Below are 18,225 nucleotides of genomic sequence, written 5' to 3'. Positions count from 1 at the left end.
CTTCCGATAAAAATAGTACCTCACTTGTGTGGGTAGACCGAGTGCCCATGACCGGAAACGGCGCAAAAAAGAAACATGGATACCACATTTTTACAGTGAAAACTGACCCTTTTTTTTTTTTGCAAAGTGCCTAGCTGTAGATTTTGAAACCTAGCTCTACCGGCACCTAGGGAAACCTAGCAAACCTTTATATTTTTTAACACTACACACCCATGGGAATCCAGTTTGGGGTGACTTGTTTGGCTCTCACCAGGTTCTCTTACCCAGAATCCTTTTCAAACCTCAAACTTTGTCAAAAAAACAAATTTCCACACATTTCTATGGTGGAAAGTTCTGGAATGTGCGTGGATCCACAAAATTCCACCCACCCGGCATTTCCCAAAGTCTTCCGAGAAAAATGGTACCTCACTTGTGTGGGTAGGCCTAGTGCTGGCGACAGGAAGCGGGCCAGAACGCAACGTGAACACACCACATTTTCACAGTGAAAACTGACACTTTTTTTGTGCAAAAAGCTTAGCTGTATATTTTGACCCTAGCTCTGCAAGCACCTAGGGAAACCTAGCACGCCTATATAGTTTTCAAACCTAGACACACAGGGGAACCCAGGATGGGGTGATTTGTCTGGCTCTCACTAGGGTCTTTTACCCAGAGTCCCTTGCAAATCTCACTGTAAAAAAACAAAAAACAAAAAAAACATTTCCCTCACATTTCTGTAATGGAAAGTTCTGGAATCTGCGTGGATCCACAAATTATTGAGACATCAAAATTACCTTATCACAAAACAACCTGGTTTTGCATGGAAAATCAACTGGGTTTTTGGCCCCGGGCTTGGCGGCTATCCTGGGAAACCTACCAAACCCACACATTTCTGAAAAACTAGACCCCGGGGGGTCTAGCGAGGTATGGCTTGCGTAGACCCCCCCAACGTTTTCCTACCCAGAACCCCCTGCAAACCTCAAATTTAGCAGGAAAAATCAGATTTTTCTCAAATTTCTTAGTATATTCCCACACCCAGAAAGGTCCAGCAGATGTAATGGTATATTGCTTTCAAACATCTGTCATTATTAGAAGAAGTTACAAGTGAAAACATTGGCACAAATGGCTGGTTTTTCCAACTCCTTTTCAATTTTTCCTATTTTCAACTGTTTGTTTCTATAAAGAAACATTGAAGGACCTACACAAATGATCCCTTGCTAAATTCAGAATTCTGTCGACTTTTCTAAAATGTATAGCTTTCCAGGATCCATTATTGCTTTGATACCCATTTCTACCATTAACTAGAAGAAGGTTGAAAGCACAAAAAATATAGCAAAAATTGGCTTTGTCCCAGTAAAATGCCAAAACTGTGTAAAATGTTTTCGTTTCCTGACAAAAGTCCGTCAGCCCCTGAAAGCTGAAAAAAAAATGTTATTTCAGCCCCTCAAACCCTTTGTTGATACCATTTTCAGGGGGAAAACATGCTTTCATTTGAAGCACTTTTTTCTGATTTAAAAAAAAATGTATGTTGGCTAATTTCTGGGTCCCCTCCAGGGGTATCCACAAATCCTGGGTATCTTTAGAATCCCTAAGAAAAGGACGCAAATTTGGCGTGGATACCTTATGTGGTCAAAAAGTTACAGGGGCCTATGCGCGAACTACCCCAAATTTGCCCAAAAAAGGCTTAGCACGGGGGAGAAAAAGGCCTAGCAGTGAAGGGGTTAACCACAAAACTGCGCCCCCACCACACCCCTATCCTCACCCCTTCCATTTACCAAATGACAGACCGTATGATGGCCTAATAACCAATGCTTTGCTAAAGGCTCTTATTGAATTTCTAAACACAGCACTACATCCATCAGCCCCCAACCTCACTGTCTTGTTTCCTAACCCCAGGGCGACAATTGAAGTCAGGATACTAGTTTCACGTGCAATTGGCCACTCAGGCCAGGGGTACATCCCTATTCCAACAGATGAACCTCCCAGACAGACAACCCTAAACCTTACTTTTCCTTTGGAAGTCGGATTGAAAGAAACTGGTAGGAAAGTCCATCTGCGTTCCCATGATTTATTCTGACTTTGTGCTGTACCATTACATTTAGCCTTCTAACAAGACTTTTGGTATGTATTGCTGGTTAAAACCTTTTGGTGATAAATGTCCAATTATACATTTCCAAGACGTTTCCAGATTGTAGATTAGATGCACATTAAAAGTGTGTTTTGGTTGTGATGGCTGCACTGCTGTGGCTTTGGGCTGGAAATGAAAATGCAGGGATGAAGGGTTGCTGTCCCACGGAGGTCTTAGCGGTGTACTTGTTATCTTTTTTTTAAATGTAGGTAATATTGATGAATTCTAACCTAACTGTAGGTTTACTTATTGCCTATTGTTTAGAACACCAGTTATATAGTGTCCTTTATTTGAACAGGTGTACCATTGACTGGAAGAAAGGAAAAAACGTTACAGTTAAAACCATAAAGAAGAAACAGAAACATAAAGGTCGAGGCACTGTTCGTACAATCACTAAACAAGTTCTAAATGATTCATTCTTTAATTTCTTTAGTCCAATAAAAGGTAAGACATATTCCTGCATGTACTGACATTTTAGGAAGATCAATATGCTTCTGCCTTGTATTTGACGTAGTCAAATAAAATAACAGTACAAAATCGTTAATGTTCAATAGCTTACTAAGTGCTTTTGTTGCATATTATATAACCTCAAAAATATTGCTGGGGCTCTAAATTCATATGAAGTAAAACGGTGGGAGTCATTCACTATCTAATATTTATAATTTTTCAGGGTGCTTTCCGTAATGGGTTTTTAAGAACAGTCACTTCACTTTTCAATTAGCTTATTAATACAGCGCCAGGGCGGTAAACATTGAGCAGACGTCATCCTAAAATAATACGTGTACAGTGGCACATTTTTCTAGTGTTTTCGTTTATATTACAAAATTGTGCATTCCTTCAGAAAACCTTATTCTACTTTCTGTCAATTGATATACCGATGTATGCTAGTTCAGACTAGCGTGCACTTTATAGTCCTGCCTTAGCTTTTGTGGAGTGTGCTTACATATAATATATAAGCTCAATGCTATACAGAGGGTTGCAACGGGGGAACCATGAAGCTATTCTTCTTGGAGGCGTAGCCATAGCTCAGCTTGCTTCATTGATCCTGAAGGTTACAAAACCTGGTTCTGTCAGAGTGCCAGGTAAGCCCAGAATGTGTGCAAATGTGGGAAACATATGGGGTGAACAATATGATGATTCAAATGGAATTCCATTGGGAATTTTTCTGTTTTTATTTTTTTAATTTTAATAACCACAATAAATACAGTACATCCCACCGAGTCCATTTACCGTCTTTACATCATTCAGTGTATGTTTACATGCTGTTGCATCACATTACAGAACTGTAATTCTTTAAGTTTCAGTGGCAAACTAGTTCTCTTTGGGGCATTACATAAACCCAAACCCTCCCTCAACTCAGCACTACATCTTAAAGCTTAAACACCGGATCTGTACAATCAGCAATTTTTCTGTGACATTTATGAAGTATTTCAATCAATTTCGTCACGTTTGTAGCAAGCTGTGCTCTAATAAGTTGTTTGGGGAAGGTGTATCGATGATGCATTCCAACGCCTGTAGAGTCTTGGGTTCTTGCAGGAATGTGCTGTGCATTTGTGTACTCATTCTGCACAAAATTTCAATGGGCCTTATTAGAGAAATGTAGGATGAGGCTGCAGGGCCACCCTGAGCAAATGGTGTACAATGCATTGTCTGGATGTTGGTGCGCGGTAGGTTCCGATGCTCTAACTAGCGTGACTGCCACGTGTTGCCAATCCGACGCGGGAGGGGAGCTGACATATTCCAAGAGGAATGATTCTGTGTTTCAGCATTGGATAGTGGCATCCTAGTTGTTATTATGACGGCTGCAGCTCTGGAGGCTAAACGGAAAACAACAGCCAACAAATTAATTTTTGCCAAGTTGGTGCAAGTGGAGAGGGGACAACTGTGACTGCAAATATCACTGATGAATTAAAAGTACAATCTTCGTATATACAATTGGATAAATTACGTAAAAAATAGCTTTCTTAATGGTGGGAGGCTGAGTCATTGCAAAGATACATTGATGTGGCCCGAGTGCCTAGGGGTCTGCTTATCTTTACAATCCCCACGTATGAAGACCCCGACCCGGTGATGCTGGAGGACTGGGCCAATAATTCAGCAGCATGCTCTACCACCATGATGAGGATATTGGTCAAGTATCCCCTTAAAGACCGTAGTAAATTATTGGCAGAAATTGACACGGTGCTTGCAGAATTGGTGAAACTTATCACGAAAGAAGCACTTGGGAAATTCATGAAGAATTTACTTATCAGGATGGAAAAACTGGAGGAGGAAATCACGGCTAAAAAATCAACGCAATTTTTTGAGAGACTATAAAGATTATCAATCTGGCTGAACACTAACCTTCCATAAGAAATACGATCATCTATTTGGAAGAGATGTGGGTATTGCCCAGCCAATCGTGATACCGACTAGTGTGGAAATGAGTGAGAGTGATGTATCTGACAGTAGTCTTTCAGATACATCTGTTACAGCAGCCAATGCTATGGTCAAACCGGTTCAGCAAAAGAAAGTGAATAATTTTTTATATCAGTTCCAAATGATGAACAAAGGCAGGACAGACCAATTTCAGGATCAGAGAGGCAGAGGGCGAAGCGGCAGAGGAAAAATAAGAGGAACAAACAAGCCAAACAGAGGAGCAAAAAGTGATGCAGGAGGCCCAGTGGGAATGGTGACAAGGGGCTAGAAGGCTCAACTATGACGTTCATCAATCTTTCGCAACGGTTCCTCCCTAAAGATGAAATAGAACTCCTTGGACTAGGTTTGCCTTTTTGTCCCACCACTAATTTTAATTTTGTACAGACAAGGATTGTTTTATTTTATTTCTCACGGAAACTCAAGTTAAAAAAATGGTTTGACACCAAGCATAAGAAAAATGAGTTATTACACAATGTGTCTATGAGTAATCTCAATGTTGATGATATTGAAGTTATGCATGCAATTTCCTCATTAAGTGAGCAAGATATGTCCAACGAAGATGCCATTCTAAACCTACAACATTATGACTTTGATTTGGATGTTAATCCGGGTAGTGGTTTTAAACCCAAATCTGTTTTTCTTCCAAACATTGAATGTGATACTATAGAGATGTTTGAAAGAGGTGTCTTGAGGGATCTTAAGAAGATGCGGAATCACAAGATTCCTGGCTTTAAGAAAAATCTGAGTCTGGAACAAATATATGCATTAGACAGCCTGAAGTCAGACACATCTATTGTGATCCGACAGTCTGACAAAGGCGGAAATGTTGTTTTAGATAAAATGACCTTTCTGAATGAGGGGTACAGACAACTGTCGGATCAGACGTGCTATCTGATTTCCGATAGAAATGCTATAGTCGGGTCTAATTTAAAATATGGGGAGATGCTGGTGGAATGGAGAGTAGAGGGGACTGCTTGAATGGAAGGAATTTAGTTATCTCAAATGTTTACATCCCAAAATCCCCCTATTATATCTGCTCTCGAAACTTCATAAGGACCCAAAAAATCCTCCGGAGAGACCGATTGTCTCCTCGATGGGTTCCTTTTTAGAATATACATCTCGATTTATTGATCATTATCTGAGACCCTTTGTAGCAGGATTAGCAGTTTACCTATGAGACACCACACACTTTTTGACAGTGATAGATGGTATCCATTGGGAGCCCAATTACACCCTGGTGACGCTTGATGTGTGCAGTTTGTACACAAGCATACAACACCAACTTGGGCTGCAGGCCATTAGACACTTTCTTAAAACCCGTTCCATCTCATTATTTTTCCACTCTGAGATGATTTTGGACATGATAGAATTTTGTCTAACAAATAACTTTTTTCTGTTCGAGGATGTCATCTACCGGCAGTCACAGGGCACATCTATGGGCACCTGCTTCGCCCCCAGTTATGCCAATCTATTCATGGGCTGGTGGGAGAAGCAGGTGGCCACCCAGTTGGAGGAATTTTCCGACTGTGTCCTGTGGCTGCGGTATATTGATGACTTCTTTTTAATCTGGAACGGTGATCCTGAGTCTGCTAGAGCTTTTCTTAAGATGCTTAATGACAACACATACAATCTAGCTTTTACGGAACATATCAGTAAAGATAAAATTGAATTTCTTGATGTAGTTGTAGAAATTAAAGAGCAAATGATTCACACACATCTATTCCGCAAGAAGACTGCTGGTAACAGCATTCTAAGCGCCTCCAGCTCCCATCCTCGTAAATTGGTGTATTGTATACCATATCGTGAGTTGTTACGTGCTAAGTGCAATTGCAGCTCGGATATGAGTTATAAGAAAGAGAAGGAGATCATGTCCCAACGGTTCAAAGAAAGAGGGTATAGTCGCAAGACTATACAGGATGCATGCAATAGAGTAGATTCAGTGACCCGCAATCAGCTGTTACATCCTTTTAGAGAACAAGCTGAATCAGAGATTTTGAGACTTATTACAACTTACTCAGGACAGGCACAGGTTATTCGCCAGGTGTTACAAAAACACTGGCATGTGCTGTTGTCAGATAGCAATCTGCAAAAACATTTGAAGAGCACTTCTCAAATAACATTCAAAAGAAATAGGTCCTTGAGAGACGAACTGAGCCCTAACTGGTAACAAAGAATATTAAACTCAACAACAATACTCGTCCGGGTTTCCAATGTTGTAGGCAATGTAAGGCTTGTAGTAACAGTGTTGACTGCTCCACACTCGCCATCATTAGTATTAGTAGTGAGTGGGAGATCAGAAAAACCTTAACCTGTAATATTACACACTGTGTATATGCTTTTATTTGCCCATGCAACATGGCATAGGCAGTACTATTAATTGTGCTAAAAATAGAGTATTGGAACATTTTAGGGCGATCAGACATAACCACAGACAGTACCCAGTTGCAAGACACTTCTTTGACCACCATCTCCAGAATGAGAAACTACTGCGGTTCGGTGGTTATAGATACAGTGCATGAGAATGTGCGAGGTGGGAACAGGGTGCTTCTTTTGCGACAATTGGAGTCAAGGTATATTGTGGAATTGGAAACCATGACTCCATTGGGGCTGAATTCAAGTGAGGAACTGGCTATCCACCTGCACAACTGATGTAATATACACACATATATGGTATAGAAAAGTTTGGCTGTATAATATTTTTCCGCTGCATTTTAATCTATTTTAATTATTTTCACATTTTGTATTTCTTATAGTTATGGTTTATCCCTTAATCGAGCTGTTTCATTGAAGCTGTGTTACAAGATTTCTTGTCAGCATATGCCCACTTGGCCTAGATTGTGTATAGTTGGTTATTAATTCAACCATGTGTCTTAGTGCAGTTTATGCACACTGGGGCGAGACTGTTTTGTTTACGTTCGAGTTGGTCAATGACACGCATGCGCCTACCGCATCAAATGAAATGATAAAGAGGCGTTTCTTCTCACGGACTAAGAGCTGGGAAAGAATTGTATTGTCTCTACTCGTAGACAATTTTGAGATATTAAGAGCACTTACGAATTATAATGAAATCGGTAGATGCATTAATGTGTTACTTATATTGAATTACTGCACTTATTGTTTGTGTCATGCTATGTTGTGCTGGTCATATATAGCTTAAATCGTATTATGAATCAGATGGACGATGTGTACACATATATTTGGCACTAAGACAATTGAAAACTTTATTGATCTATAATTTATCACGTTAAGACGGCAGCCGTTGTTTTGCACTGAAGGGTGTTGGTATTAGTCCTCTTTCTATGCGGCTGAACTGTAGCTCCATATGGAAGTGGGCTACTAAGTGTTTCCAGCGTGACCAAGTTGAAAGCTGAAACGCGTTGTGTTTCTGCTGCAATAAATAGTAATATCTGCAACTATCCAGAGTGTTCGTCTGTTTCTCTGGTACTTCAGAAGATTTTGTGATATGTGTGTGATAAATATTTATATATGTGTGTGATATATATATATATATATATATATATATATATATATATATTCACTGAAAAAACCATAGGTTATAGACCATATATAGTTAGGAATTTGCATTTACAAAACCTTGAAAATTCACTGAAAAAACCATAGGTTAGAGACCATATATAGTTAGCTGGACATTTTATTGACATAAAACCAATGAAATTCCATATATAGTTAGTTGCACTAACTATATATCGCGCACCCGCAATCCACTGCTGATGATGTCACATATTACATCATTCATGACATGGTCAGTGACATCACTGATGACATCACTGATGACATCTCAAATGACATCACTGATGACATCACTGATGACATCTCAAATGACATCACTGATGACATCATCTAGTGTCTGTGTTTTTGTAAAGTTTAAATATGTTTTACATATTGAAGAATGAGTGGATGTATGGAAGACTGAGTGTGTGTGTGGCTGGCTGGGAGGTGTGTGACTCTGTGCATATCAATGTGTACTTGTATCAGTGATTGTATAAGAGAGTAAGTATGTGTTAGTATATGTGTGAAAAGTATGGTGTTCTGTGTTTAACTGTATAGATGAGGAAATCGAAGTGTGATTGATTCTTCACAGGACTGACTAGGTGTATGAGTGCATATGATAGTGTTGTAATAATGAGTGACTGTATGTATGAGTGATTGTATGGGTGAATGAGTGAATGTGTGTGTAGACGTAGGAATCAGTGAGTGCGTATGTTGTAACTGGTATTGGTGTGTCATGATGTCATCAGTGATGTCATTTGAGATGTCATCAGTGATGTCATTTGAGATGTCATCAGTGATGTCATCAGTGATGTCACTGAAGTATGGTGTTCTGTGTTTAACGGTTTAGATGAGGAAATGGAAGTGTGATTGATTCTTTACAGGACTGACTAGGTGTGTGAGTAACTCCATGGATGAGTGGCAGTGTGTGAGTGTCTGCATAGGTGTATGAGTGCATATGATAGTGTTGTAATAATGAGTGACTGTATGTATAAGTGATTGTATGGGTGAATGAGTGAATGTGTGTGTAGACGTAGGAATCAGTGAGTGCGTATGTAGTAACTGGTATTGGTGTGTCATGATGTCATCAGTGATGTCATTTGAGATGTCATCAGTGATGTCATCAGTGATGTCATTTGAGATGTCATCAGTGATGTCACTGACCATGTCATGAATGATGTAATATGTGACATCATCAGCAGTGGATTGCGGGTGCGCGATATATAGTTAGTGCAACTAACTATATATGGAATTTCATTGGTTTTATGTCAATAAAATGTCCAGCTAACTATATATGGTCTCTAACCTATGGTTTTTTCAGTGAATTTTCAAGGTTTTGTAAATGCAAATTCCTAACTATATATGGTCTATAACCTATGGTTTTTTCAGTGAATTTCATTGGTTTTTTAAAAGCTAATATCTATAGCTGTAAAATATATTCTTTATTACGTGACGTATCACGTAGCCACGTGAGACGCCTCATGACGCGTCGCATAACCGTGACGTATCGGCTCTGCAGCGCAAACAAAACCCGTAACGTAAGCGTGCCGGAGCACGCTTACAGATATATATATTTTTTTTAACCTTAATTAGACAAAATCCACACGTGCACATATCTTGAGGCCTTGCAAAGGCACATCAAACAAACAGTCCCTACAATTTTGCCAAGTTTGCTGGAAATCTATTCCCTTAATTTTTTTTTTACTGTTTCTCTTGGTTTTCCCCTTGTTACGCTTACAGGGACGCTACCCGGTACGCGAACTGGACGCTCCAAAAACACAAGATGGCGGACTCCCGTTACGCTGCCGGTTAGCTGCCCGGTTCGCGTACCGGGAAGCGCCTCTACCGCGAAAAATCGCGGGGGACTTTAATATCCCCCTCATCAATCCTAGGGGGTCAGGAGGGGTTTACCTTGCCCCCTTTCCTTCATTTCCCCCTTCTTTTTTCACCACATCTTGTCTCTTGAACCTACCGAGAGACAAGATGGCGGCCGCTCCGGACTGTTTACAATGTTGACAGCTACGCTGCCGGTTAGCTGCCCGGTTAGCTGCCCGGTGAGCTGCCCGGTTCGCGTACCGGGACGCGCCTCTACGGCGTAAAATCGCAAAAAAAAATCTTTTATTTTTTACCCCGCGGGGCACTTTAATATCCCCCTCATCAATCCTAGGGGGTCAGGAGTGGTCTACCTTGCCCCCTTTCCTTCATTTCCCCCTTCGTTTTTCACCACATCTTGTCTCTCGATCGTACCGAGAGACAAGATGGCGGCCGCTCCGGACTGTTTAGAATGTTGACAGACACCGGAGAGCCAATCAGCTTCGCTTCGCGAAGTTCCGTTACGCGTCAGGTACGCGAACCGGGGCGCTAACCAGAGCGCTGTCACAGATATATATATTTTTTTAAACGTTAATTTCTCGAAATCCACTGGGGCACATATATTGAGACATAGCAAAGGCACGTCGGGCAAACCATATCTACAATTTTGCCAAGTTTCATGTAAATCTATTCAGCCGTTCGAGCTAAAAGTGAGTCCAACCGCCCTATGGAAAAATGAATGGGAAAAACGCGTTTTGGGACCCCCCTTTTTTCTCGGCCCCCCCTTGACGGAACCCCCCCAAATTTTTCAGGGGCTGCTCAGAAACAAAATGTGCCATTTTCCTGAAAATTTCAGCCAATTCCGTCCACAAACGCCAAAGTTATTAGACATAGAATTTTCAGAAATCCCATAGAGAAAAAATCCTAACTATATATACCCACTGGCTATCGCCAGTAGGTAATATACATATATAAACATATATAATCTGCATATCTATATAAATATAAATGCATGCATACATATACATATATGCATACATATGCATGTTATTTACATGAAAGTTTTAAAAACACTAATAAAAGCAAAGCTAAAAAGCCACCTCATTACAAACAGAATGGCTTTAACTTAAACGAGGGCGAGATCTATTGCATTTTCAATGCTTGTTTACTTTGGTTCTATCAAGAAGGCATTCAGATGTGTCACACATTTGCCATAAATTCTGAATGTTAGCACTCTAGTTGCTCATTAGATCACTGTAGTAAAGCTAGTGCTCACCAGGGAAGTCTGCTGCTAATCATGGTTTGCAGCCATTTTCCCGCATTTTTTATCCCGCAGACTTTCAGTCCGCATACCATTATCCCGCAAGGTCATTGACCTCGCATACCATTATCCCGCATTTTTTCAAAACGCATGTGCATTTATCTCGCATGCCTTTACAAAGAATTACGTTTTAAAGGCATGTATGGTAAATGCATTTGCGTTGTGAAAACCACGATGACGAGAGAGGTAAGTGGGTTTGTGTTAATTTTTTCGTGGGTTAGTGATTGTGTAGTGTAGTGTAGTGTTGTGTAGTGTAGTGTTGTGTTAGTGTAGTGTAGAGTTGTGGTGGTTGTTTAGTGTAGGGTCATGCTGGGGGTAGTGTTTTAGGGTTTAGGGTTGTGTTGTAGTGTTTGCGTAGTGTAGGGTCATGCTGGGGGTAGTGTTTTAGGGTTTAGGGTAGTGTTGTAGTGTTTGCGTAGTGTAGGGTCATGCTGGGGGTAGTGTTTTAGGGTTTAGGGTTGTGTTGTAGTGTTTGCGTAGTGTAGGGTCATGCTGGGGCTAGTGTTTTAGGGTTTAGGGTAGTGTTGTAGTGTTTGCGTAGTGTAGGGTCATGCTGGGGTAGTGTTTTAGGGTTTTGGGTAGTGTTGTAGGGTTTCCGTAGTGTAGGGTCATGCTGGGGGTAGTGTTTTAGGGTTTTGGGTAGTGTTGTAGTGTTTGCGTAGTGTAGGGTCATGCTGGGGTGTAGTGTTTTAGGGTTTTGGGTAGTGTTGTAGTGTTTGCGTAGTGTAGGGTCATGCTGGGGTGTAGTGTTTTAGGGTTTTGGGTAGTGTTGTAGTGTTTGCGTAGTGTAGGGTCATGCTGGGGGTAGTGTTTTAGGGTTTTGGGTAGTGTTGTAGTGTTTGCGTAGTGTAGGGTCATGCTGGGGGTAGTGTTTTAGGGTTTTGGGTAGTGTTGTAGTGTTTGCATAGTGTAGGGTCATGCTGGGGGGTAGTGTTTTAGGGTTTTGGGTAGTGTTGTAGTGTTTGCGTAGTGTAGGGTCATGCTGGGGGTAGTGTTTTAGGGTTTAGGGTAGTGTTGTAGGGTTTGCGTAGTGTAGGGTCATGCTGGGGTGTAGTGTTTTAGGGTTTTGGGTAGTGTTGTAGTGTTTGCGTAGTGTAGGGTCATACTGGGGGTAGTGTTTTAGGGTTTAGGATAGTGTTGTAGTGTTTGCGTAGTGTAGGGTCATGCTGGGGGTAGTGTTTTAGGGTTTAGGGTAGTGTTGTAGTGTTTGCGTAGTGTAGGGTCATGCTGGGGGTAGTGTTTTAGGGTTTAGGGTAGTGTAGTGTTTGCGTAGTGTAGGGTCATGCTGGGGGTAGTGTTTTAGGGTTTAGGGTAGTGTTGTAGTGTTTGCGTAGTGTAGGGTCATGCTGGGGGTAGTGTTTTAGGGTTTAGGGTAGTGTTGTAGTGTTTGCGTAGTGTAGGGTCATGCTGGGGTGTAGTGTTTTAGGGTTTTGGGTAGTGTTGTAGTGTTTGCGTAGTGTAGGGTCATGCTGGGGGTAGTGTTTTAGGGTTTAGGGTAGTGTTGTAGGGTTTGCGTAGTGTAGGGTCATGCTGGGGTGTAGTGTTTTAGGGTTTTGGGTAGTGTAGTGTTTGCGTAGTGTAGGGTCATGCTGGGGGTAGTGTTTTAGGGTTTAGGGTAGTGTTGTAGTGTTTGCGTAGTGTAGGGTCATGCTGGGGGTAGTGTTTTAGGGTTTAGGGTTGTGTTGTAGTGTTTGCGTAGTGTAGGGTCATGCTGGGGGTAGTGTTTTAGGGTTTAGGGTTGTGTTGTAGTGTTTGTGTAGTGTAGGGTCATGCTGGGGGTAGTGTTTTAGGGTTTAGGGTAGTGTTGTAGTGTTTGCGTAGTGTAGGGTCATGCTGGGGTGTAGTGTTTTAGGGTTTTGGGTAGTGTTGTAGTGTTTGCGTAGTGTAGGGTCATGCTGGGGGTAGTGTTTTAGGGTTTAGGGTAGTGTTGTAGTGTTTGTGTACTGTAGGGTCATGCTGGGGGTAGTGTTTTAGGGTTTAGGGTAGTGTTGTACTGTTTGTGTAGTGTAGGGTCATGCTGGGGGTAGTGTATTAGGGTTTAGGGTAGTTTAGTTGTTTAGTGTATGTTAAAGGCATATTCGTTCTAAAAGTTTTCGTTATTTTAATTTGCGGCCTAATAGTACATGCGGGATTTTTTTTGCGGACTGATGGTATGCGGGATTTCGTCATATATTCGCTAATCATACTTTCTATGGCAAAATGAACCCCCTCATTTTGTTCCTTTTTAAATTAAATGTTTTAAGAGTTACCACTTTATTCCAATCAAGATGGTTTCAGGTGTGCCATACCTTTGTAATAAGTAGGACTGTTAGCACTCTAGTTGTTCTTTAGAACACTCTGGGACATTCTGTCATTGGGCTATAGTTGGGCTACATCTGGCTGATATTTGGGCTACATTTGTTTTTTTTGTCTCTGGTGGCCATCTTTGGGCTACATTGGGCTACATTGGGCTGCATTGGGCTGCATTGGGCTACATTTGGGCTCCAACATATATATAGCCCAATGTAGCCCAATATATATTTTTCAAAGTTAATTTTCGTAAAAACCACTGGAGCCTATATCTTGAGACATAGCAAAGGCACATCGGGCTACCAGTCCCTACAATTTTGCCAAGTTTGGTGTAAATCCATTCAGCCGTTCAGGCTAAAAGTGAGGCCAACCGCCCTATGGAAAATTGCATGGGAAAAACACGTTTTGAGACCCCCCTTTTTTCTCGGCCCCCCCTTGACGAAACCCCCCCAAATTTTCAGGGGCTGCTCAGAAACAAAATGTTGCATTTTCCTGAAAATTTCAGCCAATTCTGTCCTCAAACGCCAAAGTTATTCGACATAGAATTTTCAAAAATCCCATAGGAAAAAAATCCTAACTATATATACCTACTGGCTATCGCCAGTAGGTAATATATATATATATGTGTGATGGTACTACCAGCTGAGGCCTACAGCTTTAGTTTGGGCAATGCATTAATTGGATTTCTTCCTTGTACAGTTCGGTCACTAAGCCATTTTACATTATGAAGAAGTGAACCAAAATTTGTTTCCTCATTCATGTGCACCCAGAAAGGTGGAGATGTTATTTGAGGAAGGCAAATAATCCAGAGCCCAAGTCTTAATTACTGCCTGATCCTGTTCTGAAACAGAGTTGCTTCTGTTGGCTACAGTATTGTTTCTCAGTATTTTTTTAGACTTCCACACAGTTCCTAACTCATGGCGGGAAAGCAAATTTAACTAGGGCTTTGAAAGGATATAACTTAAGTAATAATTCTTACCCTCCTCACAATCACCTCAGTTGCCATCTAGTAGCAGATGTAGATGTGCACGGGCTTTTTATGCCCACTTATTGACTTTGTTCTAGCAATCCCTGCTAAGGAACACTCACATGTCCTTAAGCTATTTGTTACCAAGTTGTTATCCTTTCCTTGCATATGGGACATATCATGTGTGAGGTTTTCCTTGTTATAGCACTATTTAAGAAAATGCCTTAATCTAATAGAGACATTTAGCCATAGATTCCTTAACTTTTGAGGTCTCCCCAGGTGCCAGTCTGGAAACTTTTCAGCTGTACCTCTGCGCGCCGGGGGACTGTGTTGTACCTCTCGTCGATGACGTAGTCTGTGGTCACGACCTCTGTGGAGCTATAGAAGTCCCCTCTGGCACACAGACGGCAGTTTCTTTTCTGTGCTGTAACGCGGATTCCAAAAAGAGGTTCCTCAAGCCGTTTTTTTTCATTACCAGCTTTGACACTGTGTCGGTGGAACAGTGTGCTTTTGTCTGATGTCTGCAGGTTTGAAACCTTATGAGTCTTGTAGCCGAATTATGTCAGTGACGGACCTGCATTAAATTTTTATGTGGGGTTTAGTCGAGCATCACAACGCCAAAGATTATAGCTCCTGCCAGAAGCTAAAATCAGAGTCGTTAAAGGAGCGACGTTTGAAGTTGATGGTGACGTGTGTCGCACGATTCTCATAGGCTTCCCAGCCTCGGTCTTCGTCATCTTGCAAAAAGATCTAGGAGAATAAGCTTGTCTGGTGGACGTCGTTCTCTGTGGAAGTCAATAGGTAAGGGGCGGTTTAAGTCGCAGCCTTCTCGGACTTCACTCAGTCTCCCATGGCTCCTCCTGCACGACGGTTGAGGAGGTCGTACGCGGCTATGCACCGTGTTTCCCTGTGTTCCTGGGAGCCGGTGCGTCTAGGGCTCAGGTGAAGGAATATTATAATTCCTTGCACCTCATCTTTGAGATCCAATCTCCTTCTGGAGCACAATTAGGCTCCACGGAGGTGAGTGGGGGGCTGTCGGAGGGTTTGCGCTCGGCGACTGTTGAGCCATTGGAGTCAAGGGGTAGGCGCTGGTCGATGTAGGCTGACCCTGCTTTGGCGCAGGTCCACAGTTCTTCGGGATCTTGACCTATGACGCTGTACTTCGATCAGCTGACTCCGATACCGATGGCGGTGTCGGTCAAAGTTGCTTCTCTTCCATGGCGTTGTATGACATCGGATGTTGTGTCGACTATTCAGACTGAGCAGGTTTTGATTTCTTCTCAGGAAGAGGTTGTGGAAAGACAGCCTGTGTCGATTGAGGCAGGTCCCTTTCAGCTCATTTCTGAGATTTGTGTGGCTCCGATGGAGGAGAGCTGGTTGTCTGCTCTATGAGAGATTAGTGGCCTGGATTCTTCTCTAGCTTCAGGGTTTCTTTCTCCCACTGGCCTTGCCACAGAGGCAAGTGCCTACTTTGCAGACATTCTAAGGAAAGTGGCTACAGTTTTAAACTTACCATATCCTACGGTGCAAAGGTCCACAGACCCTTTGATAGAATCCTTTTCGGGGGAACCTGTTCTTCTGGTTGGGGAGGCTCTTTTTTATGTTTTATTAGGTACTTGGTTTTATTAGAGTCTGGGGCCTCTGTGGACCTAGATATTGCACTTAGACACCTGCCTACACCTGGAGATCCAGTTTGTCTTCATAGACACCCTTCGACTTGTAGCTTTGTGGCTCAGGTTGGGACTTCTTCGCAGAAATTAGATTCTGTTCCTAAGATTCCAGTGGGTAAGGAGTCTAGCACTCCTAATGCATGTGGTAAACACATCTTTGCTGCGGCAAGCTGAGCCTTGCGATCCCCAAATAAATCTTGTGTGCTGGGGCTATATGCCCATGCTTTATGGGATTCACTACAAAATGTATTACATCTCTTCTGGATAATGTCCACTCGGAGATTGGTGATTTGAATAAAGATAGTCTGCAGGCTGCTTGGCTTACCATAAGGTGGGGTCTGGACACTACGGACTCTGTAGGTCGCGCTATGGCAACGCCATTGGCATTAGGGCATCGGGTTTGGTTGCCAACTTTGGTTTCTCTGAGGCTGTCCAATCGACTTTGGTCAACATGACATTTGATGATGCCCATCTTTTTAGAAGTCAAGCTGATGGTGTTAAGATGCTTCCATGAAAGACAGAGGTCTTCAGAGTCATAGCTTTTCGTTGTTTGTTACTCGTAACTTGTCTTTATGCTTGCGATGAAGGCTTTTTCTTTCAAAGTGAATAAGATTTGTTGGTGTGTTTTACATGTCCTTTTTTGGTTTGACTTCTTGGTGTCCTGCGAGAGCAGATGTTTTATTCTCACTACCATTTTTCCCTTTTTAGGTCGAGGGACCTATAAGCTGCTCAAAGCGCAGCTTCCGGTCCGGAGATCTTATGTTTTGGAGTGGGGCAGTTTAAACCCGCCTCTCAGCTCCGTTCGCTTCCATTGGCTGGCTTCCTAAACGGAGGCCAGCCATTGGAAGAGAAGGGAGTCACTCCAAACAAGCCCCGTCTCTTTCGGATTCGGGGGCGTAAGTTTTGCTGTTTAGCTCGTGACGTCGTCCGTCACTCAGGACAGCAAAACACGCCCCCGAATCCAAAAAATTTCGGAAGCTTGAGGCCGCCATGTTGCTGCTGGTAAGGTTGAGGTAGGCTGCTCTCGCTTTCCTCGTTCCCGCCGTCTTTTTTCCCGCCCCCTCCCGCTGTCCGTGTCTTTGTTCCCCTCCCGCTGATGAGATCGTCTCGCTGTCCTCCCAGCCGTGTCTTTTTCCCGCCCCCCTCCCGGCACTCCATAGAGCTCTTGAACACGAGCCTGAGCTCCTTCTCGCCTCTTCAGTCACCTTGCAGCCTCCCTCTCAGCCCCTGCAGACTCCCACCTCCCTACTCCCTTTCGCTCTCACCCGTCCTCCCAGTCCATAGCTCCCTGCTCCGGCAGGCTCCCTCTCGGCGCTTCTCGTCCTGCGCGCTCCTCTGCCCTGTAACCTCCCACCTCCCTGCACTCTCACTCCCAGCTCGCCTCCATCCAGTCTCCCTCCTCCCTCTACCCTCCCGTCCCCAGCAGTCTCTCTCAGATCTACCCATTGCTGTCCAACCTGCAGCTCTCCACTCGCTCCCAGCTCTCCGCCCTCTCTCTCTCTGCCTTCCGTCTCCCCTCCCGTCCCCTGCAGTCTCTGTCGCCGGCCTCCAGTCCCCTCTTCCCGGCAGCGCACCCCGTCAGCCGGATGATTGTCTCCGGGGCCGGAGGAGGCGGGCCCGGCATGTTCCAGGGATGATGCTGGGCTCCGGGCAGGTTCCGGACAGCAGCAGGTTCCCGCTGAATCACCAGGTCTGGAGGAACCGACCCCTGGAGCTGGAGAAGGAGCTCAGCGCGCGGCAGGTGGGTGAGGGCGGGGCGCGGCCACAACGCATGGGGGGGGAAGCAAATCTGGAGGGGGTGATGGGTGGGGGTAAAGGGATCAGAGGGTATAAGGAAAACTAAGGTGAGGGTACCGGCGTGGTGTGTGTAGAGCACAGGTGTAAACGGCACAGATGTGAAGGCATGGGCGGGGGGTGGTTGGGGACTAAGCCTGGAGAATAAAGTCAAGGGGTGAATACGCTGACGGTGCTTCCGTGCCCATGGGGGGCGGTGAGGACGTGGGCATCAAAGGCCCGAACTGGGTGAGGCAGAGGCTGCAGCGGTTCCAAAGACATGTCTAGGTGCACATCTGGGCTGGGTACACGGGGAGCTGGGTAGTCACACGGAGCAGAGTGACTGGTGTTAGAGCTGTTC

The 18,225-nt window shown here is 43.5% G+C and overlaps 1 protein-coding gene across 20 annotated transcripts in view; it reads left to right on the top strand.

The window, feature by feature from the left end:
* NAP1L4 (nucleosome assembly protein 1 like 4) overlaps positions 1-18,225 on the top strand; it is a 1,123,813-nt gene that overhangs the window by 714,836 nt on the left and 390,752 nt on the right. For all 20 annotated transcript variants that reach the window (XM_078682909.1, XM_078682913.1, XM_078682901.1 and 17 more), the window contains one exon: positions 2,403-2,548. In XM_078682909.1, coding sequence (XP_078539035.1) covers positions 2,403-2,548 — 146 coding nt within the window. The remainder of the gene's footprint in view (positions 1-2,402; positions 2,549-18,225) is intronic.

Source organism: Lissotriton helveticus, chromosome 3_1 (assembly GCF_964261635.1).
Source record: "Lissotriton helveticus chromosome 3_1, aLisHel1.1, whole genome shotgun sequence".
Classification (NCBI taxonomy): domain Eukaryota; kingdom Metazoa; phylum Chordata; class Amphibia; order Caudata; family Salamandridae; genus Lissotriton; species Lissotriton helveticus.
The sequence above is the reverse complement of the archived record's forward strand: the minus strand, read 5'-3'. Positions and strand labels throughout refer to the sequence as shown.